This window comes from Ornithorhynchus anatinus, chromosome 17 (genome assembly GCF_004115215.2).
Source record: "Ornithorhynchus anatinus isolate Pmale09 chromosome 17, mOrnAna1.pri.v4, whole genome shotgun sequence".
NCBI classification, from domain to species: domain Eukaryota; kingdom Metazoa; phylum Chordata; class Mammalia; order Monotremata; family Ornithorhynchidae; genus Ornithorhynchus; species Ornithorhynchus anatinus.
The window spans coordinates 38,235,342-38,261,287 of record NC_041744.1 but is presented as its reverse complement, the minus strand read 5'-3'; the positions used below and the strand labels follow the sequence as shown (position 1 = coordinate 38,261,287).

The 25,946-nt window shown below is 48.3% G+C and overlaps 1 protein-coding gene across 1 annotated transcript; it reads left to right on the top strand.

Annotated features, from left to right (window-relative positions):
* Positions 1-1,632: 1,632 nt before the first annotated feature.
* C17H3orf52 (chromosome 17 C3orf52 homolog) lies at positions 1,633-25,236 on the top strand. The gene is made up of 5 exons (XM_029082763.2): positions 1,633-1,867; positions 10,268-10,388; positions 17,356-17,486; positions 21,284-21,354; positions 22,684-25,236. The coding sequence occupies exons 1-5, from the start codon at positions 1,691-1,693 to the stop codon at positions 22,871-22,873; spliced, it is 690 nt and encodes a 229-aa protein (XP_028938596.1). The 5' UTR covers positions 1,633-1,690; the 3' UTR covers positions 22,874-25,236.
* The last annotated feature ends 710 nt before the right edge of the window (positions 25,237-25,946 follow it).

Genomic DNA, 25,946 nt, shown 5'->3' with positions numbered 1-25,946 from the left:
AAAAGCGAGCTCCTCATCTTCCCACCCAAGCTCCCTCCTCCTTCTGACTCTCCCATCACAAACATTGCCATCTTTCTTCCTGTCTTACCAGCCTACAACCTTGGCATTATCCTTGACTCATCCCTCATTCAATCCACATTGAATTCAGTCACCAAAGCCTGTTTGTTTTCCTTTCATGATATCTGTAGAATCACCCTCTTCATCCCTATTCAAACAGAACCAGACTGCAAAGCAGCATGGTCTTGTGGAGAGAGAGCACGGGCCTGGGAACAGAAGGACCTGGGTTCTAACCCCACTAGCTAGTACAGTGCTTGGCACATAGAAAGTGCTTAGCAAATACCACAATCATTATTATTATTATCCCAGCTCCACCAAGTCTGTTTTGTGATCTCGGTCAAGTCACTTCTTTTCTCTGTGCTTGTTACCTCACCTGCTAAATGGAGATTAAAACTGAGCCCCATGTGGGACATGGACTGTGTCCAACCTGACTAGTTTGTACCTACCCCAGCACTTAGGTACCCCAGCACTTGTTCCTGCCCCAGAGTGATCACTTAACAATCGCTTAACAAATCAAATACCATAAAGAAAAAAAAAAACAAGCTTCAACTTTTATCAGTTAACATCCTTACCTCCAGCTTCTCCCTTCTCCACTCTGCTGTCCTGATCATTTTTTCTCAAAATCATTCTGCATACAGCTCCCCATTCCTCAAAACCCACCAATGGTTTCTATCCATCGCCACATTGAACAGAAACTAAAATACTCAATTGGTGCTTTCCTCTGTAACTATCCTCTCTCCTCTACCACTGCAATCCAGCTTGCACACTTGGCTCTTCTAACATTGACCAGGTCACCGAACCCCTATCTTGTCTCCCTCTCTGTCAATCTTTTGCTCACCTCCTTCCTCAGGCCTGGAACTCCCTCCCTCTTCATAGCTGACAGACCACTACTCTCCCCATTTTCAAATCTCACTAAAATCATATCTCACCAATAAAGTCTTCCCTGACTAACCTTTCATCTCCTCACCCCGCTGTCCCTCCTCTCCGTGCTTAGACACTTAAACCCTTAACCCTTAAGTAGTTAGTCACCCTAACCTCGCAGTGTGGCTTAGTGGAAAGAGCATGGGTTTGGGAGTCGGAGGTGATGAGTTCTAATCCCTGCTCTGCCGCTTGTCAGCTGTGTGACTTTGGGTGAGTCACTTCACTTCTCTGGGCCTCAGTGACCTCATCTGTAAAATGGGGATGAAGGCTGTGAGCCCCACTTGGGACAACCTGATGACCTTGTACCTCCCCCAGTGCTTAGAACAGTGCTTGGCACACAGTAAGCGCTTAAGAAATACCAACATTATTATTATGTCCATCTCCTTATACTCTACTATTTCTCCGTTCTGCCATTTATTTTTATGTCTGTCTCCCCCACTAAAGCGGAGGCCCCTTAAGGGCAGGGATCTTGTCTTCCAACTCAATTGGGAGAGTTTCGTACTGCCCCAGGCATACTAGAATGCTCTGCCACAAAAAACGCTTAATATATATCCGTGATGGATTCAAACCGTCCTGAGCCCAGGTCAGGCTCCGCCCCGGTCCCGCCTACGGCAGGAAGGGGCGTGGAGAAGGTCGGGCACCCCCTAAGAAGAGCGGGGCAGGCAGTTCAGGTCGTTCGGCGTCCAGACCCGTCCTGGCCTTTGACGGCAGAATGCCCGTAGACGGGCAGTGCGGTCCCGACGGCCCCGATGAGGCCGAGGTGCAGGTGCTGCTGACCTCCAATGCCGCGGCCGCTCCCGGCCGCCCCTCGGACCCGGACCCGAAACCGGACCCGAAACTCAACTCGCAGGCTTCCACCAACCCCGAGAATTCCGCCAGGAACCGCACGGTAGGTGGGGACGGAGAAGCAGGATCGAGAACGGAGGAGGGATGGGGGATGCGGCCCTTCCCAAATCAATCCATTGTATTTATTAGGCAATTACTCTGTGCCAAACACTAAACTCCTTCCGTAGTCCCTCCCCGGACTCCTCGAAGACAGTGGCTAAACTGGGGGCGGGGGCGGCTTGTCTCATTCATTCATTCAGTCGTATTTATTGAGCGTTTACTATGTGCGGAGCACTGTACTAAGCGCTTGGAAAGGACAGTTCGGCCCCGCCCTGGCTTCTCGTCTCCCTTCTCCCCCGCCCCGGTCACCGCGCAGCCCTCGGGTTTCTGTGGGAAATTCCCCCGAACAGCTCAGCTCGGCTCGGCTCGGCTCGACGGCAGAGGGATCGCGGGGACGGCGGGACCCGGCAGGGCCCGTAGGGAGGTACCGCGGGCTGGGCCGGACAGGACCGGGACCATTCATTCATTTAGTAGTATTCATTGAGCGCTTACTACGTGCAGAGCACTGTACTAAGCCCTTGGAATGTATAATTCGGCAACAGAGACAATCCCTGCCCAATGACGGGCTCACAGTCTAAACGGGGGAGAACAGTTCAAAGTATTTCTTGAGTACTTATTATGTACAGAGCACTGTACTAAGCGCTTGGAGTGTACAGTTGGGCAACAGATAGAGACGATCCCTGCCCAGTAACGGGCTCCCAGGGGCTGAGACCTGCCGCAAGCAGTGGCCCTTCGCGGGGTGAGAAGGACCGGCGGGGACCGGCGGGGAGAGCGGGACTGGGCCTCCCGCAGGCAGCTCTTAGAAAGCGAAGAAGCTGCCGGTTCCGGGAGACCTCGGCTTCCTGCCGCCCCGGTCCCGCCCCACTCTCCGGCCCCGGAACAGTCCCGCTCTCCGGCTGCGGACCCGCCCCGGCCACCCTTGGCCCCGGCCCCGTGCTACCCCGGTTGGGCCCTGGTCCCGCCCTCCGGCTCCGCCCCCCTCCCCCGGGGCCCTTTGGCTCGGCCCTCCGCCCTGTCCTCCGCCCGCCCCTGTCCTCAACCCCGGCCCGGGGCGACCCTGGTCCCGTCCTGACCCCGCCCTGACCCCGCCCTCCCCGGCCGACCTCGACCCCCTCCCCGGCCCTGTCCCGACACGCCCCCCCTTCCAGATCCGGGGCCCGCCTTGGCCGCCCTGTTCCCCGACCCTGATCCCGCCCCGACCCCTGGCACTATGAGCCCGTCATTGGGCAGGGTGTGTTTCTACCTGCTGCCTAATTGTACATTCCGAACGCTTAGTACAGTGCTCTGCACATAGTAAGTGCTGAATAAATACTGTTGAATGAATGAACGGCGCGACCCCCTCCTAATCATTCATTCATTTATTTATTTAATCGTAGTTATTCATCCATTCAATAGTATTTATTGAGCGCTTACTATGTGCAGAGCACCGTACTAAGCGCTTGGAATGTACAAATCAGCAACAGATAGAGACAGTCCCTGCCCATTGACGGGTTTACAGTCTAATCGGGGGGGCTTTCAGTCTAATCGGGGGCAGTCTATGCTTACGGTGTGCAGAGCACTGTAGTACGTGCTGGGGAGACTACAGTGTAGTAATAGACACATTCCCTGCCCACAGCGAGCCTGCAGTCTAGAGGGGGAGACAGACATTAATATAAATAAACAAATGACAGAAGCAGCGTGGCTTAGTGGAAAGAGCACGGGTTTGGCAGTCAGAAGTGGTGAATTCTAATCTCGGCTCCACCATGTGTCAGCTGCGTGACCTTGGGCAAGTCACTTAACTTCTCTGTGCCTCAGTTATCTGTAAAATGGGAATGAAGACTATGAGCCCCACGTGAGACAACTTGATTACCTTGTATCTACCCCAGCGCTTAGAACAGTGCTTGGCACAGAGGAAGCGCTTAACAAATACCAACATTATTATTATTATATGCTCGTAAATGCTATGGGGCAGGGACGGGGGATGAATAAAGGGAAGCAAGGCAGGGCCACGCAGAAGGGACTGGGAGAAGAGGAAAGGAGGGCTTAGTAAAGGAAGGCCTCTTGGAGGAGATGGGCCTTCATTAAAGCTTTGAAGTCGGGGGAGAGTCACTGTCTGCCTGATATGTGGAGGGAGGGCGTTCCAAGGCAGAGGCAGGATGTGGGCGGGAAGTCGGCGACGAGAGAGAGGAGATCGAGGTACAGTGAGCAGTTTAGCATTCGAGTCCTGACCCCTCCCTCCGGCTCCAGTACCCGCCATAGCCGCCCCTTCCCCACCTCCGGTTCGGTGCGACTCCGGTCTGGTCCAGTCCTGACCCCGATCTCTGGCCCCAGGGGCCCTCGGGCCCCCTTGGCCCTGCCCTCCGCCCTGCCCCTCATCCCGGCACGTTGTCATGGCCCGACCCTCGGCCTTGACTTGCCGGGGGGTGGGGTATCCTTTCCCCATAATCGCTGCCAGACCACCCGCGTTCCCATCTATAAAGCCCTACTAAAATTCTCTCTCCTCTAGGAAGCCTTCCCTAATTAACTTCTCATCTACCCACACCCTATTCTCATGGTAACTCTGCACCTGACTCTCTAAGTGTCTGTTTATTTTTGTGTTGTGCTCTCTCAAGCGCGCAGTACAGTGTAAACACAGAGTAAGCTCTCAATAAGTATTGACTTTCTGACTCACTACCCCATAAGCACTTAGGTACTCACCCCACCCCCAGCCCCTCAGCACTTATGTGTATATCACTACATTCTGCCATTTCCCCTATCTGGAATTTATTTTAGTGTCAGTCTGCCCTGCTAGATTTTAAAATCCTTGAGGTCAGGGTTGTGTCCCCTTTATTGTACTCTCCCAAGTGTTTAGTACATTGCTTGGCACATAATAAATACTCAATAAATACCATTAATGGATCGAAAAGCAGCCTGTCCTAATAATTGTGGTATTTGTTAAGCGCTTACTATGTGTAAAGCACTGTTCTAAACGCTGGGGGATACAAGGTGATCAGGTTGTCCCATGTGGGGCTCACAGTTTTTTAATCCCCATTTGACAGATGAGGTAACTGAGGCACAGAGAAGTTAAGTGACTTGCCCAGGGTTACACAGCTGACTAGCGGCAGATCCGGGATTAGAACCCATGACCTCTGACTCCCAAGCCCGCGCTCTTTCCACTAAGCCACACTGTTGTCCTAGTAGGTACAGCCCAGTCCTGGGCGTCACAGGGATGTGGGTGCTAATCCCAGACTCGCCACTTGTCTGCTGTGTGACCTTGGGCAAGTCACTTCACTTCTCTGTACCTCTTTTGTAAATTGAGGATTAAGACACTGAGGCCCCCATGAAGGACATGGACTGTGTCCAACCTTACTACCTTCTCTCTACCCCAGTGCTTAGTACGGTGACTGACACACAGTTACAAATATCATAAAACAAAACAAAATCCTAGCACAGGACTGGGCAGACTCTGACTCAGTGGGAGATAAAAAAGTTGGGCTTTCAGATGGTGAGAGGAAAAGGAGGACCCTGGAGGTTTCCACCTCATCCAGGGGTGGATGCAAATGTGCCATATGCAGGCCAAGTTTCCAGAGAAGTGGTCTGTTTGAAAGCCTGTCCAAGCCCTCAGAATCAGCCAGCCTAGGCAAATGGAAAGGGGCCCTTCCACTCAGCATCTCCCCTCCTAATGGCTAGGACAGTCCTTCAGGTGGACATCCAGCTAAATCCTTCACCTTCTACCTCCCAAACATAACTTCTATTCCCCCCACCCTCAGGCTCTGGCCCCCGTCCCTCCCCTGCCCCACCCCCAGGTCCCTTTGGCCCTGCCCTCCACCCAGACCCCATTCTTGACCCTCACCCTGGCATGGTGCAACCCAAGTCCTATCCAGACCCCACCCTTGGCTCCAGACCTCCCTGAGTCCCTACGTCCCTGCCCTCGGCCCTGACCCCTCCCCCCTCCATTCTCTTTCTGGCCCCGGGTTTTGCGGTCCATGAACTTCCACTTTGGAAACTTGGCCTGCTCTATCCACTAGGTTACACTTGCCCCTGCCCTTCCCTCTCCCCCAGCCAGCCCCTCCTGCCCCTGGGGCTTACACCTCTAAAGTCAAGTGGAATGAGCATGGGCTTGGGAGTCAGAGGTCACCGGTTTGAATCCCGGCTCTGCCACTTGTCAGCTGTGTGACTGTGGGCAAGTCGCTTAGCTTCTCTGTGCCTCAGTTCCCTCATCTGTAAAATGGGGATTTAGACTATGAGCCTCACATGGGACTACCTGATTACCCTGTATCTATCCCAGTGCTTAGAACAGTGCTCTGCACATAGTAAGCAGTTAACAAATACAAATACATTATTATTTGCTCCGCACCCAGTATCACAACTAGAGTTGACTGGGTGTTCCCTCTTCTGGAGCACTGACCCACAACTAATAAATTGGTGGTGGCCCCAGTATGTTAAAACAAGAGGTTTTTGTTGGAACAAAGAGGGAGTCCAGTTCCTTGAGTACAGAGAGGAAGCCTCCCTTGAGCTGAGTTGCCCAATGGAAAAAGACCTTGAGTCTCAAGGAGCGGAAAGCTGACTGGAGCCTGGAAAAACAGGCTGGGTGCCGGGGTGGGGGAAGTTTTGGAATGTGGAGTCTGGAGCTGAGACATCACCCTCCCCAGAGGGTGCCCTGGACTGGTTCCCCACACCTAAAAGAAAAGTGGAGAGGTCTGTGGGAAGCCTCAATGAGGCTTAGAGCACTGAGCAACAGACCAAAGGCTAGAAATCCTGAGACCACTCAGCCTGTAGAAGAGAGGGCTCGGAGTAGATTTTATTTCTGCAGATGGCCTAGTGGAACGGCTCCAGGTCTGGGAGTCAGAAGGACCTGGGTTCTAATCCCAGCTTGGCCACTTACTGCTATGACCTTGGGCAAGTCACTTAACTTCTCTGTGCCTCAGTTAACTTCATCAGTAAAATGGGGATTAAGCCCCATTTGAGATGGAGACTATGTCCAACCTGATTACTTTGTATCTACCCCAGCGCTTAAACAATACTTGACACATAGTAAGTGGTTAATAAATACCATCTTCTTCAATCCTGGCTTCACCACTTGCCTGCTGTGTGCCCTTGGGCAAATTACTTCTCTATGCCTCAGTTTCCTCATCTGTAAAATGAGAATTAAATATCTGTTCTCCCTCCCCCCCCATAGTCCCATAGACTGAGGGACTATGTCTGATGTGCTATTCTTGTCTCTACCCCAAGTGCTCAGTATGAGATTGGCACCTAGTAAATGTTTAACAAATGCCATCATTATCGCAGTCCTTAATGTCCATGAATTGTTATTGCCTTGAGGATAGTGGCCATGTTTGCTCCTCCCCGAGTGAGGCCAGAACAGCATGGCAGGTCTAGGCTGTTCACGGACTAGGGTAGATAGTCCTGACAATGGAGTGTGGGCATCAAGTCCTGGATCCCACTATCCCAGAGGAGGAGTGTCCAGGTAATGCCCACAGATGTGCCAATGGCTGTCAGTTCCCTAGGGGCTTGTGGGCTCTCTGGAGGCAGGTAAAATTCTTCCCCTGTCTTGGGTGATTCAAAGAAAGGTCATGGCCTAGTGGATTGAGCACAGGCCTGGGAATCAGATGGACCTGGGTTCTAATGTTTTAATTCTGGTTTTGCCAGTGAGTGCTTTGTGACCTTGGGCAAGTCACTTAAACTTCTCTATCTACCCCAGCGCAGAGAACAGTGCTCTGCACATAGTAAGAGCTTAACAAATACTAACATTATTATTATTATTATCATTCTCTGGGCCTCAGTTACCTCATCTGTACAATAAGGATTAAGAGTGTGAGCACCATGTGGGACAGGGGCTGTATCCAACCTGATTAACTTGTATCTACCCCAGTATTTAAAACAGTGCTTGGCATGTAAACACTTAATGAGTACTATTATTATTATATATTATACTATATATTATATGATAATAATAATAATGATCCTTGACCTTTTAGGAAGTAGAGCCCTGGAATCTTGGTTTTTCTCCTGAAACTTCCCCTGTTCCACTGCCCCTCCCCACCCCTCACTCCCCAACACACACACATACACACATACACAACAGTTCCATCTCTCACCAAGATAAAACAGGGAGTATCAGCCTAAAGAAACTCTCAAGACATGAATAAAGCACTGTCATCTGCTACTCAGCTACTGTTCCCATTGTCTGTTTCCAATGGATACAGAGCTTTGAAATGCCCCCAGAGGTAGGAGACTGGTGAAATGAGATGAGGTTCCCTTCAGCCCTTGACTCTGAGAGTCTGGTTGTGTCCCCAAGGTCCTGGCTCCCCAGCCTCTCTTGGGCCATGAGTCAGCCCAGCACTGACTGTGGCCATCTCTGGGCCCCAACTAGGTCTTGGTGAACCTTTTGGAAGGATCAGAGGTTTGAGGTTTCACACTTCCTAACTGGTACACTTACTGCAAGGGGCCTAGCTGGGAGCTAAGGGTCCATCTCTGAGTAGTACAAGAGGGAGACTGCATGGGATGGATCATGGGTGACCAGTTCACCCTTTCAGGACCATGGGCTATATTCCAAACTGATGACTCATACCCCACCTTGAGGGGGTTTGAGAGCTGGGATCGTGTTTTCTTACTCCCTTGGACTCTCCTCAGTGCTTAGTACAGTGTTCCGTATTATTGTGATCATTATTATTATTGTATTTCTTAAGCACTTACTATGTGATAAGCACTGGTGTAGATGCCAAGTATATCAAGTCAGACAACAGTCTCTGTCCCACGTGGGGCTCACAGTAAGCTCAGAAAATGTCACTGGTTGATTGATGGAATTCCACAGAATTGGGACCTCACTCCTTCATCTAGGATGGGGGTTTCTGCTCACCAGCTGTCCTCCAGAGCCCATAACGTCAGAGAGTATGGGGTGTCATTTTCACAGGTGTGGAACAGTGTTTCTTAAATTCTTGTATTTTCCTTCTCATTTTAGTTTGGATGTGAGAACTCCTTATCTTCCCACCCAAAACCTGTCCTCCCCATGATTTTTTCATCACTGTAAGTCCTCTCTGTCTCACAAGCCCATAACCTTGGTGTAATCATCGACTAATCTTTCTTCACTCAACTTACATAATCAGTCTGTCACCAAATCCTGTTCAACCTTCGTAACATTGCTAAAATCCACCCTTTCCTCTCCATCCAAACTGCTACCCTGTTAATCCAAGCACTTATCCTATCCTGTCTTGATTAGTGCATCAGCCTCCTTACTGAACTCCCTGCCTCCTGCTTCCCCACTTTAGTCCATACTTCAGTGTGTTGCCCAGATCATTTTTCTACAAAATCATTCAGTTCATGTTTCCCCACACTCCAATAACCTCCAGTGGTTGCCCATCCATGACCGCATCAAACTCCATACTATAGGATTTAAAACACTCAGTCACTTTGCCCCTCCTACCTTACCTTCCTGAGGTACTACAGCACAGCCCTCCTCCCTCACTTCACTCCTCTAATGCCAATCTACTCACTCTACCTCATTTGTTCATTCATTCAATCATATTTATTGAGCACTTATCATGTTCAGAGCACTGTACTAAGCACTTGGGAGAATACAGTATAACAATAAGCACATTCCCTGCCTACGATGAGCTTACAGTCTAGAGAACTTGTCAGTGTCACCACTAACTTCTTACTTCTGGCCTGGAATGCCCTCCATCTTCATATCCGACAGACTATTACTCTCCACACCCTCAAGTCTTATAAAAAGCACACTGCCCTCAAGAGACATTCCCCAACGAAGCCCTTATTTCCTCTTCTCCCATTTCCATCTGTGTCACCCTTACCTTTATTTGCAGCCTTTATTCACCCCTTCTTCAGCCCCACAGCATTTTATGTACATATCTGTAATTTTATTTATTTATATGAACGTCTGTTTCCCCTTCTAGACTATAAACTTCTGTGGACAGGCATCATGTCTACAAACTCTGTTATATTGTACTCTCCCAAGTGCTTAGTAGAGTGCTCTGCACATAGAAAGAGCTCAATAAATACAATTGATTGACTGATTGAGATGCCAGATGCCATTGCCACTAGGTCTTATTTTTGGCCTGAGAGGCCTCTGAGCCTTCCCTACCTTTGTCCATCCCACTTTGGTCATGGCTTTCAGAGTCCCTGTTCCTTTCCTTCACCTTGACCCCAGCCCTTAGGAAACACTAAGATCCTGCAGTAGGACTGAGGACTCCAGATGACCCCCACAGACCACCACACCAATTCCAGAGAAGAGTCAGACCTCTGTCAATGGTGGAAGCCCCAGCCTGGAGTTGCCGCTCAGCTGTTCTGACATGAGGGTTGTGGGAGCTGGTGAAGTTTGTTGGCTGTCACATCTGTGCAGGCTGGCAGCCTTTTAACTTTCTGGAAAAGGTTTTTTCTCTGCTTTCTTCCTCCCCAGCTGACGAGCTGCTCTGTTTGATTTGTTCCACAGCGAAACTTCAGGTTCTTCTGCAGCTGTAATATCAACAGGGGGTGTAAACTATGGATGAAAATTGTGTCCTTTATCCTGGTTCTGTTCCTTGTGGTTATCATAAGTTTGGTTCTTTCTTCAGGTATGTGGATTGGCTTTGCTTAGACTTGATTAGTAAATTCTGAGAACACTCACCTAGCCCAGTGCTGTACCTGAGGACTTTGGAGGGATTCATCGATCTTTTTATGGTTCTCAATTCTCAGGAGAGTAGAAGGGTTGCAGTCTCTAGCTCCAGCTATTAATAATATTATGGTACATGTTAAGTTCTTACTATGTGCCAAATCCTGTACTAAGCACTGGATTACATGCAAGATCATCAGGTTAGATATAGTTGAGAGCTCTCCTGGAATCCCTTCTCCTGCACTCCTGGTAGTGTGGCTTGGGAAGGATTGGATCTTGAGCAACCTTGACTGTTGGGTTCCCTCTCTTGCTTCCCCCACACCCCTCAAAGGTTTTGGGGCAGCCTGAAGATGTGCAGGGGTAACCTGCTTGGCCCTGCAGTTGATCTGGGCAAGTGATCCTGGCTCATCATCATCATCATCATCAATGGTATTTATTGAGTGCTTACTATGTACAGAGAGCACTGTACTAAGTGTTCATTCATTCATTTATTCAGTAGTACTTATTGAGCGCTTACTGTGTGCAGAGTACTGTACTAAGCATTTGGGAAAGTACTTTACAACAATAAATGGTGACATTACCTGCCCACAATGAACTCTCAGTGTAGAGTGGGGGAGACAGACATCAATACAAATAAATTAAATTATAGGTATGAACATAAGTGCTTTGGGGCTGGGCTGGGGGTAGAGCAAAGGGATAAATAAAATGAGAGAGTACATAAGTGCTTTGGGTCTGGGAGGAGGGGAGTGCAAAGGGAGCTAGTCAGGGCAATGAAGAAGGGAGTGGAAGATGAGGAAAAGTGGGGCCTAGTTTGGGAAGGCCTCTTGGAGGAGATGTGCCTTCAATAAAGCTTTGAAACGCTTGGGAGAGTATGATGCGGCAGAGTTGGCAGACACTTTCCCTGACCACAGTGAGCTTACAGTCTAGAGGGGGAGACAGACATCAATATGAATAAATAATTTCTAATATATAATTAATAGATATGTACATAAGTGCTGTCGGATTGAGGATAAGGGTTATATCAAATACCCAAAGTCCACAGATCCAAGTGTGTAAACAACCCAGAAGGGAGATTGAGCTGGGGAAAAAAGGGCTTAATCAGGGAAGTCCTTTTGGAGAATATTTGACCTTAATAATGCTCTGAAGGAGGGGAGAGTGGTGGCCTGGCATATATGGAATTGGAAGTTTCCAGAGTATGGGGCAGATTAGAGAAAGGGGTTGATAGTGAGATAAATGAGGTCAGGGAGTGAGTTAGCTGGGTGTTAGAGGAGTGATGTTTATGGGCTGGGCTGTAGTAGATCAGAGAGGTAGTCAGTCAGACAGGATCCCAACTTTGGGAATGGGATGGATCTTTGAGGTCTTCCTGGCAGCTTGGGCTGGCCTGTCAGAGTAGGAAAGGGACCAGGGATTGGCTTGACAGGGCAGGATGGAGCATATGGGTGGGGGGTGGGAGCGGGGGGAGGTTTTACACTCTTAGGTCACAGTTGGACCGTTGGTCTTTGATAAGAGATTGGGGTTCTTATAAGAGAGCTGAGAAGGGAATTGCAGGGAAGGAAATGAGAAAGAAAACTGCATTTCCCAGGTAGCAAAGGGGCTGGTTGCCTCCATTTCCCAAAGGCCACTGGGGCTTTTTGTGGGGAGTTTGCCATCACTGCCAAGAATGTAAACTCCACCCATCCCTGTGGGGGTGCTTAACTTGCTTAACTTGTATTAGGGATTTCTCAGTCCAGAAACTTCTCTTTTCTCTCTGAACCTTGCTGAGGCTTGTCCAGCACCTGCCAGGAGAAGATCAGAAGATTTAACAGGTAAATTAACTGACACAGAGAAGTTAAGTAACTTGCCCAAAGTCACACAGCAGACAAGTGGCAGAGCCAGCATTAGAACCTAGGTTCTTCTAACTCCCAGGCCCATGCTTAATACCAACTTTATTTTCTCCCTCTGACTTTCATTCATTCATTCTTTCATTCATTCATGTGTTTTCACTTTGCTTCAGTGTTATCTTTGGTAAAATAGGCCAGGGACTTCAGGACATAGTGGGATTTCAGATTCCATCTGTTTGCCAGGCAAAAAAGCCTTAGAGAAATTGTATGTGTGTCCCTTGGAAACCTGGCCTGAATCCATGAAAAGGAGTATTCTAAAAGATTTACAGAGAGTTTGCTTTGGAGTGTGAGGAATTTCACATATCCCCTTTATTCCTTTTGAATGGCCTGGGTGCAGGAAGGTTGGTAGTGCAACTGCTTGTCCAGTGAAGGTGAGCAAGAGAGCCCAAATCTCATACATCATGAGAAAGTAAGAATAAGTGAAGGACTTCTCTCCTTGAAGGGACCTTCAAACCTGAGACTGGGAGTTGGGGTCTTGGATCAGAGCATTGTGGGAGTGTGGTGAAGGGACAGAGGATTAGATTGCCCCCCTTGGGAGAGGACTCTGGTTGCTGTTGTGAGCAAGGCGGGGGCTAAGGTTAGGGTTAGGGATGGACGGCTGGGACTCAGGTACAGTGGTGAGGGCTGAGATCAGGGCTCTGGGAGTAAGACATTGGGGGTTTGATGTGGGCTGACCAGAGGACCCCAGCCTCCTCCGGATCCCGCCCCCGTTGGCATCCCTTTGGCTTTAAAGCTTTTCATCAGCTCACTTCCTCTACCTAGCCTCGATTTTCTCCCCCTATAGCCCAGCCCGCACACTTCACTCCTCTAACTCCAACTGCTCATCATACTGTGAACTCATCTCTGTTGCCATCTTGCCATTGACCCTTTGCTCACACCTCCCAGTGGCCTGGAACTCCCTCCCCCTTCATATCTGACAGAACAGCACTCTCCCGAACTTCAAAAACCTACTACATATCTTCTTCAGGTGGTCTTCCCTGTCAAGCTTCTCATCTCTGTCCTTCTCTTCACTCCTTACTGCATCACCCATGCACTTTGTTCTACTCTCTAAGGACTTAGGTGCTCACTTCAACCCACGTACCTATAGTCAATGTTTATTCCTTATGCTCAGTTGCTTCCCTTACCTGCACTTAATTTTATTTTCTGTTCACCTGTTAGACTGTAAGCTCCTTGAGGGAGCTCTGTCCTCTCCCAAATGCTTAGTACTGTGCCCTGAACATAATAAGCACTCATGGTCTAGTGGAGAGAGCACTGGCTTAGGAGTAAGAAGGACCTGTGTTATAATGCCGGCTCCATCACTTGTCTGCTGTGTGACCTTGGACAAGTCACTTCACTTCTCTGTGCCTCAGTTACCACATATGAAAATGGAGATTAAGACTTTGAGCCCCATGTGGCACAGGGACTGTGTCCAAAATGATTAGCTTGTATCTACCCCAGAACATAGAACAGTGCTTGACACACAGTAAGCATTTAACAAATACCATCATTATTAATATTTTAATTTATGGTACTTTTTAAGGGCTTAATATGTGCCAGGCACTTAGTATACCAATAATCAGGTTAGATATTATAATAATCAGGTTAGATATTCCCTGTCCCTCATGGAGTTCACAGTCTAGGTAGGAAGGAGAAGGATTTAATCCCCATATTGCAGATAAGGTAATTGAGGCACAGATATGCCCAAGGTCATACAGACAAGTGGTGAAGCTGGGATTAGAACCTAGGTCTTTTGACTCCCAGGTCTGTGCTCTTTCCACTAGGCCCCACTGCTTCCCTTAGCATTCATTGGCTGATTGATTCCTGACCTGGGAAAGGCTGCCTGCTAGGGTCGCAGTGGCTTTTAGCCTCCGATCTCACCCTCACCTCTGAGGCACTTGGATAAAGAGTTGTGGGGTGTGGGAAAAGAGGTGGCTTGGCCAGTTTATGGGCTGGATCTCCTCCTGATTTTTGTGACACCTGGAACTTATAAAAAGGGCTAGATCAGCTCCTTCCTGCCTGCTTTTCTGTTCCTCAGGATAGGAGCACCTCTCCTGGATCTGCTAAACCATTCTCCTCCTGTCCCCTGTCTCCGTGACCCTTTTCCCCTCCTAATGCCTGTCTGCTCTGCCCAGGAGCACCCAGTGTGTTTGGAGCAAGAGCCGAGTTTTGGCAAGAACTTATCCACTCAAATCCCACATTAAACCCTTATTACATCCAAGCACTGGGGAAGATAATCAGATTAGGGCCTCCATCAATCATTCACTCATTTAATCATATTTATTTAGCATTTACCGCTTGCCCCCACCTGCCCCAGAGGGAACCTAATCCATACCAAGGGCCCGCAGACACCACAAGCATCCAGGGTCCAAGGGGCAGAGGAACTGGGGACAGGAGGGAGGAGGGTAAAGCAGATCCATGTGTTGGATTTCATCTTCCAGAGAATTGAGGAGAAGTTTTGGTATATCTGGATTTTGGAGAGTAGAAAGTAGTTTAGAACTGGAGAGAGAGAAGAGTAATAGGACATCTCAACAGAACATGTCCAAAACAGAACTTCCCATCCAAACCCTGACTTTCCCATCACTGTAGACAGAATCACCATTCTCCCTGTCTCCCAAGTCCATAACCTTGGAATTATCCTCGACTCATCTCTCTCATTCAACCCACATATTCAATCTATCACCAGACCCTGTCAGTTCTACCTTCACAGCAGTGCTCAAATCTGCCCTTTCTTCTCCATCCAAACTGCTACCACACTGGTCATTTCCCACTCACTAATCTCTCTGCCTCTAGTCTCTCCCCACTCCAGGCCATACCTCACTGCTGTGTGGATCATTTTTCTGAAAAGCCGCTCGGCTCATGCCTGTCCAATCATCACAAACCTCCAAAGGTTGCCCATCCACCTCTTCACCAAACTGAAACTCCTTACCATCAGTTTTAAATCACTCTATCAGCTCTCTCCCTCCTACTGTACCTCGCTGTTTTCTTAATACAACCCAGCCCACACACTTTGCTCCTCTAACTCCTACTTTTTGTCTGTATCGCTATCTCCTCTATCCCATGGCCAATCCCTTGCCCAAATCTTCCATACCTCTTCATAGCCAATGGGCAACCTCTCTCCCCACCTTCACAACCCTCCTCAAATGACATTTCCTCCACAAGGCCTTCCCTAAGCCCTCATTTCCCTATTCCCCCTCCCTTGTGTGGACTATATACTTGGCTGTGTACCTCTTAAGCCCTGTGATACTTAGCCCCGATCCACAGAACTTATGTAAATGTCCTTATATGCTCTTATTTTCCATATCCATAATTTATTTTATTGTCTGTCTCCCCCATAGACTGTAAGCTCTTTGTGGGCAGGGATTGTGTCTACCAACTCTGTGGAATTGTACTTGTACTTTCCCAAGTGTCTAGTATAGTGCTTTGCACACAGTAAGTGATCAATCAGTCATATTTATTGAGCCCTTATGGTGTGCAGAGCACTGTAGTAAGTGCTTGGGAAAGTACAGTATAAAGTGACCCCTGGGACAAGACTAGACTAAAACTGTTCTGTGTTTAAGCATCGTGAACAAAAGGGTCACATATGCATTATATGTGACATTCCTCAGAATAGCTGAAACTCAAGACCTACAAACTGTTTGGGGATAAGCAACCTCAGCATGGAGAATTTTAATATTAAGAGAATCAGTGGAGATCTAGGTCAAGCAGGAAAAACCCCTTTACAAAGCAAGGGAGACCTTACATAACCGCCTGTAAGCTTGTTGCGGGCAGGGAATGTGTCTGTTATATTGTTATATTGTACTCTCCCAAGCATTTAGTACAGTGCTCTGCACATAGTAAGTGCTCAATGAATACGATTAACTGACTGACTGCTGTCCAGTGAACAGAGTAAACAAAATTCAGACTGAGTGTGGATTCTTCTGTTTTAAAAAATACCATTTAAGGCTGCTTAGTGATGGGGGTGCATTTTTAAAATGTATTTTGAGTTTTAGTTTTAATATCTTTAAAATACATGTGTCTTCCTTTCTAAACTGTAAGCTCCTTTGGAGACAGGGGACCTGTCTGCCAACTCTGTTGCACTGTACTCTCTGAAGTCCGTAGTACAGTGCCCTGTAAATAGTAAGCACTCAATAAATACCATTGTTAATAAGTGATGATGATTTTTATGATTCCCAGCAACACCACCAGCCTGGTGAGTGTTCTGCCTGCAATATTACTCCTTCTGATCAGTCAATCAATGGTAGTTATTGAACTTAACTGTGTACATAAGACCCTCCCTCTTCTAGCTGCCCTTTGGCCCCCACAGCCATGCTTACTCCATGGCCTGAGAGGAGGCCCCAGTCTGGCAGCAATTCCTCCCGGGACCAGCACGGGGCATGGAGTGCAATACTAGCAATGGGCCTGGAATACTGCAACCTCGCAACCTGCAGCAGAGGAGGGTGCCGAAGGAGGCGGGGAGGTCCTGGGAACTAGCAGGGATTGGATATTTTTTGAGAAATTTGAGGGCTTTGAATCCTGCCTGGGTGATTGGAGGTGTGACTCTTGGCAGGGGGTGTCACCCTTTATGGGCTGGCAGCTGGGACCCTGCTGAGAAGAGGCTTTTATTTTGTTTTGTGTTTGTTTTTATGGTATTTGTTAAATGCTTACTGTGTGCCAGGCACTGTACTAAGCACTGGGGTAGATACAAGTTAATCAGGTTGGACACAGTCCATGTCCCACATGGAGCTCCCAGTCGTAATCTCCATTTTACAAATTAAGTAACGGAGGCACAGAGAAGCTAAACAACTTGACCAAAGTCACACAGCATTTAAGTGGTGGAGTCAGGATTAGAATCCAGATCCTTCTTCCTCCCAGGTCCGTGCTCTTTCCATTAGGCCATGCTGTTTCTCCTGGGCCCTCCCTGATTTGGGCAGCAGCAGATGAACCCACTGCCCTCATTTCAGGCACGTGCCCAGGAGTATGTGCCCCCCATAGTCTGCCCTACCCTCCCCATTCATCACAGTCCCACCCATCCCCTCCTCCCCTCTGCCTCTGAGACCTAAGCTTCATTTCAGTTTTTTTTTTCTTTTTCAGGGAAATGCGTAGATGATGATGAAGATGAGACTCCTGTTTTAGAAGTAAATAAAACCTTCCTGGTTAGGCTTCAGATCCCAGAAGAGTGTGAGGCCAAAGAGCATGTACTTTCTAATCAGCTGACCAAAAGGGTAATGGTGCCATTGTTTTCCAGTGCTGGAAGTGGGACAGAATCCACCAGGCTGGGAACCTAAGGCTGAACCTGTAAGGAGCAGGGCCAGTGGTAGGGGACTAGGCCCAAAGGGAGGGGAGATTCATCCATTCATCCATCAGGTGAACCATTCTGCTGTTGACTAGCCGTGGGATGGGGGTTGGAGAGGGGCCGGAGTTAAGGAGAGCACCCAATTGGCATCCAATTGGGCAGTTGCTTGGCCAGGCTCTGATCCTTCCTTTACCCTGCAGCTTTGCTGGCCTTGATTGTTGCTCTAGAGTTTTCTCCTCTCCACCCTCCCCTTCCCTTCTGTGCCCTCACTTTAGATCTCCCAATCCCAAATCTCCTTAGGAGAGGCCCTCTTCTCCCTCCCTCTGGGGCCTTCCAGGCCCCATGATACCCCTCCCTAAGACCCTTCCCTTTTCCTCTCATCAATCAATAGATCGATGGTACTGATTGAGCGCTACTATGTGCAGAGAACTGTATTAAATATTCGGGAGCATACAGTACAGCACAATTTTTTAAATGGCTTTCGTTAAGTGCTTACTATGTGCAGAGCACTGAATTAAGCACATACAGTACAGCACAATTTTTTTAATGGTATTTGTTAAGCGCTTACTATGTGCCAGGCACTGTACTAAATGCTGGGGTGGATATAAGCAAATTGGGTTGGACACAGTCCCTTGTCCCATGTGGGGCTCACAATTTCAATCCCCATTTTACAAATGAGGTAACTGAGGCACAGAGAAGTTAAGTGACTTGCCCAAGGTCACACAACAGACAAGTGGGAGAACCGAGATTAGAACCCAGGACCTTTTGACTTGCAGGCCCGTGCTCTATCCACTATACCATGCTGCTTCATTAGCAGACACGTTCCCTGCCCAAAAGAAGCTTACAGTCTAGAGGATGAGCTTGTAGTCATCATGTTCATCTGCCAGCCTTTTGCTATAGGGCATTTCACAGGCACCTCCTTCAGCCCTAATAAATCATTAGAAAGGCAGAGTTCTTATCTCTAGTTTACGGTTGAGGGGACTGGAGCCCAGAGATAGTGACACAGAGGTCTGAAGCCAAGCTGGACCCCTTCCGTGCCCACATGGTCTTTGCAGATCTGTGGGAAGCTCTTTGGGCCTGACTCCAAGAGCCAGGTAACCTGCCCTGCTCCTTTCCCTCACACTTTTTCCCCTACCCAGCTATGCCATGCTTGCTCCAGCCTGTATTCCCAGGTGCCCAACCACCGTGGGGAATCACCAAGGACACTCGGACATAGGATCTGAGATGCAGACAAGAAATATTGAAAGTGATATCTCTCTCTTTGCCTGGTAACCAGGGGCTGCTGAGCCTCCCTAAACAGAGAGGATGGGGTTGAGTTGGCTTTCCCGAGAGCCAGGGCAGGAAAGAGAATGGCAGCCCTTGGCTCTCTGACCACAGGGCCTGGATCTTAACCGCAGAGTCAGAGCAAATGGGAATTAATCAATCAACACTATTTATTGAACGCTTACTGCATGCAGAGTGCTGTCATAGGTGCTTAGAGCACAAGTAGACATAATCCCCACCCTAATTTCTCACTTAGCTGCCACACATAGGGTCCAATCAATCAATCAATCATATTTACTGAGCACTTACTGTGTGAAGAGCACAGTACTAAGTGTTTGGGAGAGTACAGTTTAACAGAGTTGGTAGACATATTCCCTGTCCACTACAAGTTTACAGTCTAAAGGTTGCCACAGTATGGAAACAGTTTATGCAAACCTGCACAATTGGGTGGGTTGATATACCATCATGCCAGTCCTCAAAGCCCATCAGGCCTCTGCCCAGCAGGTCCTGTATCAGGGCAAGGCAGAAATCTCCTGCTAGATGCCGCAGCAGTGGGAAGCACCATGGCCTAGTGGGAAAAGTAAGGGCCAAGGAGTCAGAGGACCTGGCTCTGACACTTGCGTCCTGGGTGACCGGGGGCAAATCACTTATCTTCTCTGTGCTACAGTTTTCTCAACTGTAAAATAGGGATTTAATACCTAGACTGCAAGCCCCATGTAGATTGTGTCCGAGCTAATAATGATAATGATATTTATGGTACATGTTAAGCATTTACTAATTGCCAGGCATTGTTCTAAGTGCTGGCATAGATACAAGTTAATCAGCTTTGACACAGTCCCTGTTCCACATGCAGTTCACACTCTTAAGCCCCATTGTACAGATGGGGTAACTGAAGCACAGAGAAGTTAAGTGACTTGCCCAAGGTCATACAGCAGACACATGGCAGGGCCAGAATTAGAACCCAGGCCCTTTTGACCCCCAGGCCTGTGCTCTATCTACCAAGCCATGCTGCTTCTCAATTAACTTGTATGCAACCCAAGGCTTAAAACAGTAAGAGCTTAAATACTACTTTTTTAAAAAAAGGCCTGGGAGACAATTCTGACATCTTTTCAGGGTGCCTTGGATTCAAGGGATCTGGGACAATTTTCTGGAACTCAGAAGTGGTGGAGGACTTCCTGGGAGTAGGGGATGAGGAAGAGGAGAAAGACAGAATGGGGTGACTCACATCCACACACATGCAGGCAGACTTCCTTGGCCCAGACTGAGCACTGTAGCAGGAGATTGGAGAAAGTGTCCAAGTTCTAGCTGCGGCAGTTTTAGCCAACTGTCGCGGGGTCGATGGGGCAGTGGCTCCTGGGCAGTGGCTGGGCTCAGCTGCTCTGACAGCTTCTTTCCTGCTGTGCTCTGCTGAACCCTGGACTCCCGATCCCGTCTTTGTCACTGTGTTTGCCACAGGGCATCTTGGGAGTCCACTGGGACCAAGGCTGACAGTCTTGCCCTCTGCAAGCCAGAGAATCACAGAGCTCTTCCTGATTGCTGCTCCTCCTGACTTTGTGTGTGTGTGGTGGGTGGGGGGGAAGGGGTAGTGAGCTTGTCAAGGCTCCTCTGGCTGTGGACTCACCCTGAGAGTCATGGAAGTTATAAGCAGATCACTTTAGATAAGGGGAGAGTCAGAAGGAAAGAGGAGACGGCAGAGCACTCTGGTCTGGCAGTGATCGTAGTGGCCTGACCTCAAGGGGATTGAGAGGGCCTGGGTTCTAATCCCGCCCATGCTGCTTGTCTGCTGGGTGACCTTGGGCAAGTCCCTTAACTTCTCTGCGCCTCAGTTTCCTCATCCATGAAATGGGGATTATATCTCTGGTGCCCCTCCTTCTTGGACTGCGAGCTGATCAGATTATCTTGAGTCTACCCTACGCTTAGTACAGTGCTTAACCCATAATAATGTTGATATTTGTTGAGCGCTTACTATGTGCGGAGCACTGTTCTAAGCACTGGGATAGATACAGCATAATCAGGTTGTCCCACGTGGGGCTTGCAATTTTCATCCCCATTTTACAGATGAGGGAACTGAGGCCCAGAGAAATTAAGTGACTTGCCCAAAGTCACACAGCTGATAAGTGGTGGAGCTGAGATTAGAACCTATGACCTCTGATTCCTAAACCCTTGCCCTTTCCACTGAGCTATGCTGCTTCTTGCATAGTAAGCACTTAACCAATGCCATGATTATTATTAATTTTATTGGGGAGCCTTGGAAGGCCTGAGTTTCCACTTTGCTCTTCCAACTCAGAGGCTTCCCTGCTTTGCCCCTTCTAGCCCATGATGGCCCTGAGGCGTGTGGTTTGTGGGTACCAGGGGTTGGGTGCCTGTGTGTTTCTCTGTTGGACTGTGAAGGGCAGGCCTTGTCTTGGGCTTCATAGGGGGCTTGTTTGGAGCAGGCAAAGTAATCTGGACCTTCTCTTCCAGCTCACTAATGTGTACAAGTCGTCTCCTGCCCTGAGCCCCTATTTTTTGTCCATCGCGGCTGCTGACTCCAGGTGAGAACTCCGGGTAGTACAAGGATTCATGGGTTTGCACAGACCTTTGTATGGGTGTCATGGGGCTTGCCTCAAAGGGGTTAGAGAATAGATTTCTGCAGAAATTTCTGTCCTGGAGGCAAGGGAATGGACTAGATACCCTCTGGAGTCCCCTTCTGGACCCAGCAGCTTGGGATTCTTGAAGCGTTTTTCAGTCCTCACTTGGTAGGACCCAAGGACAGAGTAAGGATTAGAGCATGGGACCCATTGCAGCCCTTGTGGAAGAACACCAACCCAGGCAGGGACCGGAAGGCTCTAAGCACTGTGCTTCAGAGTAACGGGTGCCCCTTGCTGATGGTCCTCCCCATCCTCTCCTGCTCCTAGGTTAGGCCTGGGGGACAGAGACCAAGGTAGTCCTTGGCAAACATATCAAGGACAATTTCCTTGTATCCCGGTTCTGATCTGGGGTTTTTCTGGGATGGGTCATTCATTCATCCATTCATTCATTCATTCATTCATTCGTATTTATTGAGCATTTACTGTGTGAAAAGCACTGTACTTAAGCACTTGGGAAAGTACAATATAACAACAAGCAGACACATTCCCTGCTCTCAAGGAGGTCACACTCTAGAGGTCCCTTGGGGAGTTGCCCAGAAGGTGCTGTCAGGGGGCACCATGTCCTCTGTCCTTCTGCTCTTCAGGGGCCACGCCATTATTGAAGCTGAGGACTGTGGAAGTGTCATATTAACCCTGTAGACCAAGTCTATTGTACTTTCCCAAGTGTTAACCCTGTAGACCAAGTCTATTGTACTTTCCCAAGTGCTTAATTCCATTGATTGATTGATTGACTACTGGAGGTCCAGTTGCATTTTCTGGCCAATGAAGGACCATATGGGTGACCCCACAGCACTTGGGTGGAGTGGGATAAGTCTGAGTGATTATTAATGATCTTCCTCTGTAGGAAAAGGGGGGAATCCTTTCGCCGGGTCCTGGCCTGAACCAGGAGCTCTGTACCCTGTGGCTGCTCAGCACAGCCCAGCCCACCCACTCCTGTCTGAAGCTACCAGGGTTCTGGAACTGCCCTTCAAACTGCCCTCTCTGGCCTAACTCTTCCAGCCAGTCCTCCCCCAGCCTATCCCCATTTGCCTGCCCCATCTGACCTGCTCCTTCTAGCCCATTGGGAACTGCTGAGCCTGGATGAGCCCAGGGTTTCCCACCAAAAGTGATTCTCCTCTTCTGGAGAATTGATCCTTTTAGGGATGAACTTCTGGCCTGCCCCAGCCCCCAGTCCCCATGACTCCACCTTGTAGTTTCTGGTACATGTTGACCTGAGTCCTTGGTGCTTTTCAGTTGCCAGAATGCCACCACGTCCTACTACCTGCAGTTTGCCCATCCGGCGGAGAGTAATGACTTTGTCAAATACATCATGAGAGAGGAGTTTGTGTTTGAGGTTTTGCGGCAAAATTTCCATGATCAGAGCGTTGACGGCTGTGAAGCCCTTGGGCAGGATCCAGACTCTTTCTCCTCTTCCTGTGAGTAAGGCAGGGTAGACAGGAGGACGACCTCAGGGAAAATGGACTGGGCAATCCAGTTTGTCATCTCAGGGTCCCTTTTGGGGATTAGTAGCCGAAAATCCCTGCTTCCCCTACACCCCGGTGCCCAGGGGAACCTGGACTGACCCACTTGCTTAGCAACCATGTGCTGTGGTATCCTGCAATCACACACTAGCAGCTGCAGAAGCTAGAAACCAAAGCCATTTCCTTCTTGCTGGACCAGAGGCATGCAGCTAAGAAAGAAGCTACCTAGACCTCTCTCCATCAGGACGTCCCAACAATCCATGCACCATATGGAGAGAGTGAGGCAATTCCAACCTCATGAAGCTATTCAAGGCTGGGAAGGCCATGGCTGTGAATGTAACCACAAACATGACCCTGCTGTGACTTTGGGGCCCTGAGCCTGAAACTTTCTCCCCCAGGCTTAATGACTTACTGCCCTCATTCTGTTGCTATGTCCTTGTCTTTTATGTTGTTTTGATGTTTCAGCTGGCTTATCTTTCACTTTGTGTCTGCTACTATCCCTCTCCTTCCTTTTATTCTTAGATTCTGAGCTCCTTGGGGTCAGGTACTATATTTAACGTTCAACAGCAGATTACTCCCTAAGGGTCAGTATACTGCTTTGCATTTAATATATACTACTGCTATTACATTATATTACTAGTACATCAACACCAAGGCATGTAGGGAGAACCTGTGGAGCAAATGCTCCAAAAAGGAAGAGGAGCCAAAATTTAAGAGTTATGATGTCTCTAGAAACCCTCAGCAAAGGCCAACGTACCCAGCCCTTAGAACAATGCTTGGCACATAGTAAGCGCTTAACAAATACCATTATTCTTATTATGCATGCCAGTCAGGTGGCATGGCTAATGGGACCAAGTCTGCTTCCTGGACAGTCAGGCACCCAATGGTGTTGACCACCAAGAGTGCTCTATAGGGAGTAGAGCCCTGCTCTGTGTGCTTGGGAGAGGATACCAGAAGCCAAAAACATTGTCCCTATCTTCAGGGGACCTTCAATCTAAAAAGGAACCGAGGTAAATTTAAGTTCCATACCAACAGTGGACGAAGGAGGGAGCGTAAGGACTCTGGATGAACTACATGAATAAACAATGGAATACACATTAGAATAGCCATTGGTGCGGAGAAGGGGTATGAATCCACCAAGTGTCAGAGTTGGTGGGGGCTGCTGTGATTTGGGGTTTGAGGGTGTTTGCGGTGTACGAATTGATTTTAGGGCAGGGCTGGTCCCAACTAAAGCCACTTCTCCTCCAAGAAGTCTTCCTTGACTAAGCCCTCATCTCCCCTCATGCTACTGTCTAGTCTCGCCCCTTAAGCACTTAGGTACTCTCCAACCCCACTTCTATAGTATTTATATGTACCTCTCATACTCTTACTTCCCCCACCTGTAATTTATTTTAGTGTCTACCTCCCCCACTAGACTGTAAGACTGTAGACTGTGAGAGAATGTTCTGATTTTTTTTGATGGTTTTTTTAAATGGTATTTGATAAGCACTTACTATGTGCCACGCACTGTCCACACTGTACTAAGTGCTGGGGTAGATACAAAATAATCAGGTAGGGCACAGTCCGTATCCCTCATGGGTCTCACAGTGGGAGATAACTTAAGAGGGAGAACAGGGAGAACATATGTGTCAATAGAAGAGTATTCAGTACTCTGCATAGAATAAGCATTCAGTAGATACCAGTGATTAATTAACTGGATAAAGGGAGTCAAAGCTGAGGTGTGGGGGCTGGGAGGAGTGTAAAGATCAGAAGCACAGGTGTCCTGCTTGGCTCCAGGGAAAAACTATGTTTGAGTCAATTGGCAGGATGGATTTTTGCAAGCTCTGGTCTGCAGCCCCTGAAGAAACCCATAGGAATCTTTCTCTGGGCAGACAAGGGAAGGGGACTGAAAGCAGAGGCAATGAGGAATTAAGCAAAATGGAAAATCCTAGTTGGGTGAACTCTTCCCTAGGCTTGGTTCAAATGGGGAGGAGGTACAGGGTCTCAGGACAAAGTGTTGGAAGAGTTAAAATGAGCTCAACTAAAACTACTGAAAATGTATTTGTGTGTGTGAGAGAGAAGAAAATTTTATGTGCTACATTTATGCATCATGGAATTATATATGTATATATGGATGTGTGTATATATGGATGGATTAAATATGGAGACAAAGTTACATTAACTCTGAATTTCTCACAGTATAATGATTCTGATGTGTTTTTTAAAATGCTAATGTTAATTTTCTTATGTCTTCATTGTGCTGTACTTTTGGTAATTTAAGATATTTTGGAAAAGAAAATGATTTAAGAAATGTCTATTTTGGAATAAATTATTTTTGTCTTATTGCTTTCATGTTGCCATTCTATGGGTGATTTAGAGCTCCACCCACCAAAGCTTTTTATGTTCTAAAATAAAGTCCTCCATCAAAGGCCCAGCAATCTACCTATAGTGGCTGTTGCTGCTGCTACTGCTCACATATGATTGAAAATCTTGACCCTGCTAGAGGGTCCGTGCATTGGCCCTGCCTCTGGCCTCACTCACTGTTCCCTCCTCCCCTTCCTTCTCCTTCCTCTCTTTCTCCTTTTTTTCTTCTCTTTCCCATTTCTTCTCCTCCCTCACCTCCTTTCTTCTCAGTAATATTTAAGTGCTTAGAGTATGCTGCACAGGATGCAAGATAATCAGGTCACATATAGTCCCTGTCCCACATGGGGCTCAAAGGTATTGAAACACCATTTTACAGAAGTGGAAACTGGAGCACAGGAGAGGTTAAGTGACTTGCTTGAGGTCACATGGCAGACAGAGCTGGGATTAGACCCATGCTCTTCTGTTAGCCTACATTGCTTCTCCTTTCTTCACCTTTTCCCTTCTTTCTCCTTCTTCTAAAGGACTCATGGTCCCCAGCACTGGCCACCAGGATTGCAGTTCTGAGCTACCTAAACTGCCTTCCCAACTCAGTAGGCGCAACAGAAAACAGTCCTTCCTCGTCTCCTTCCCTCCACTGGGGCTGAGGAAGAGAATCACTAGAACAACATTCAAAACCATGGGATGCCTGGTTTT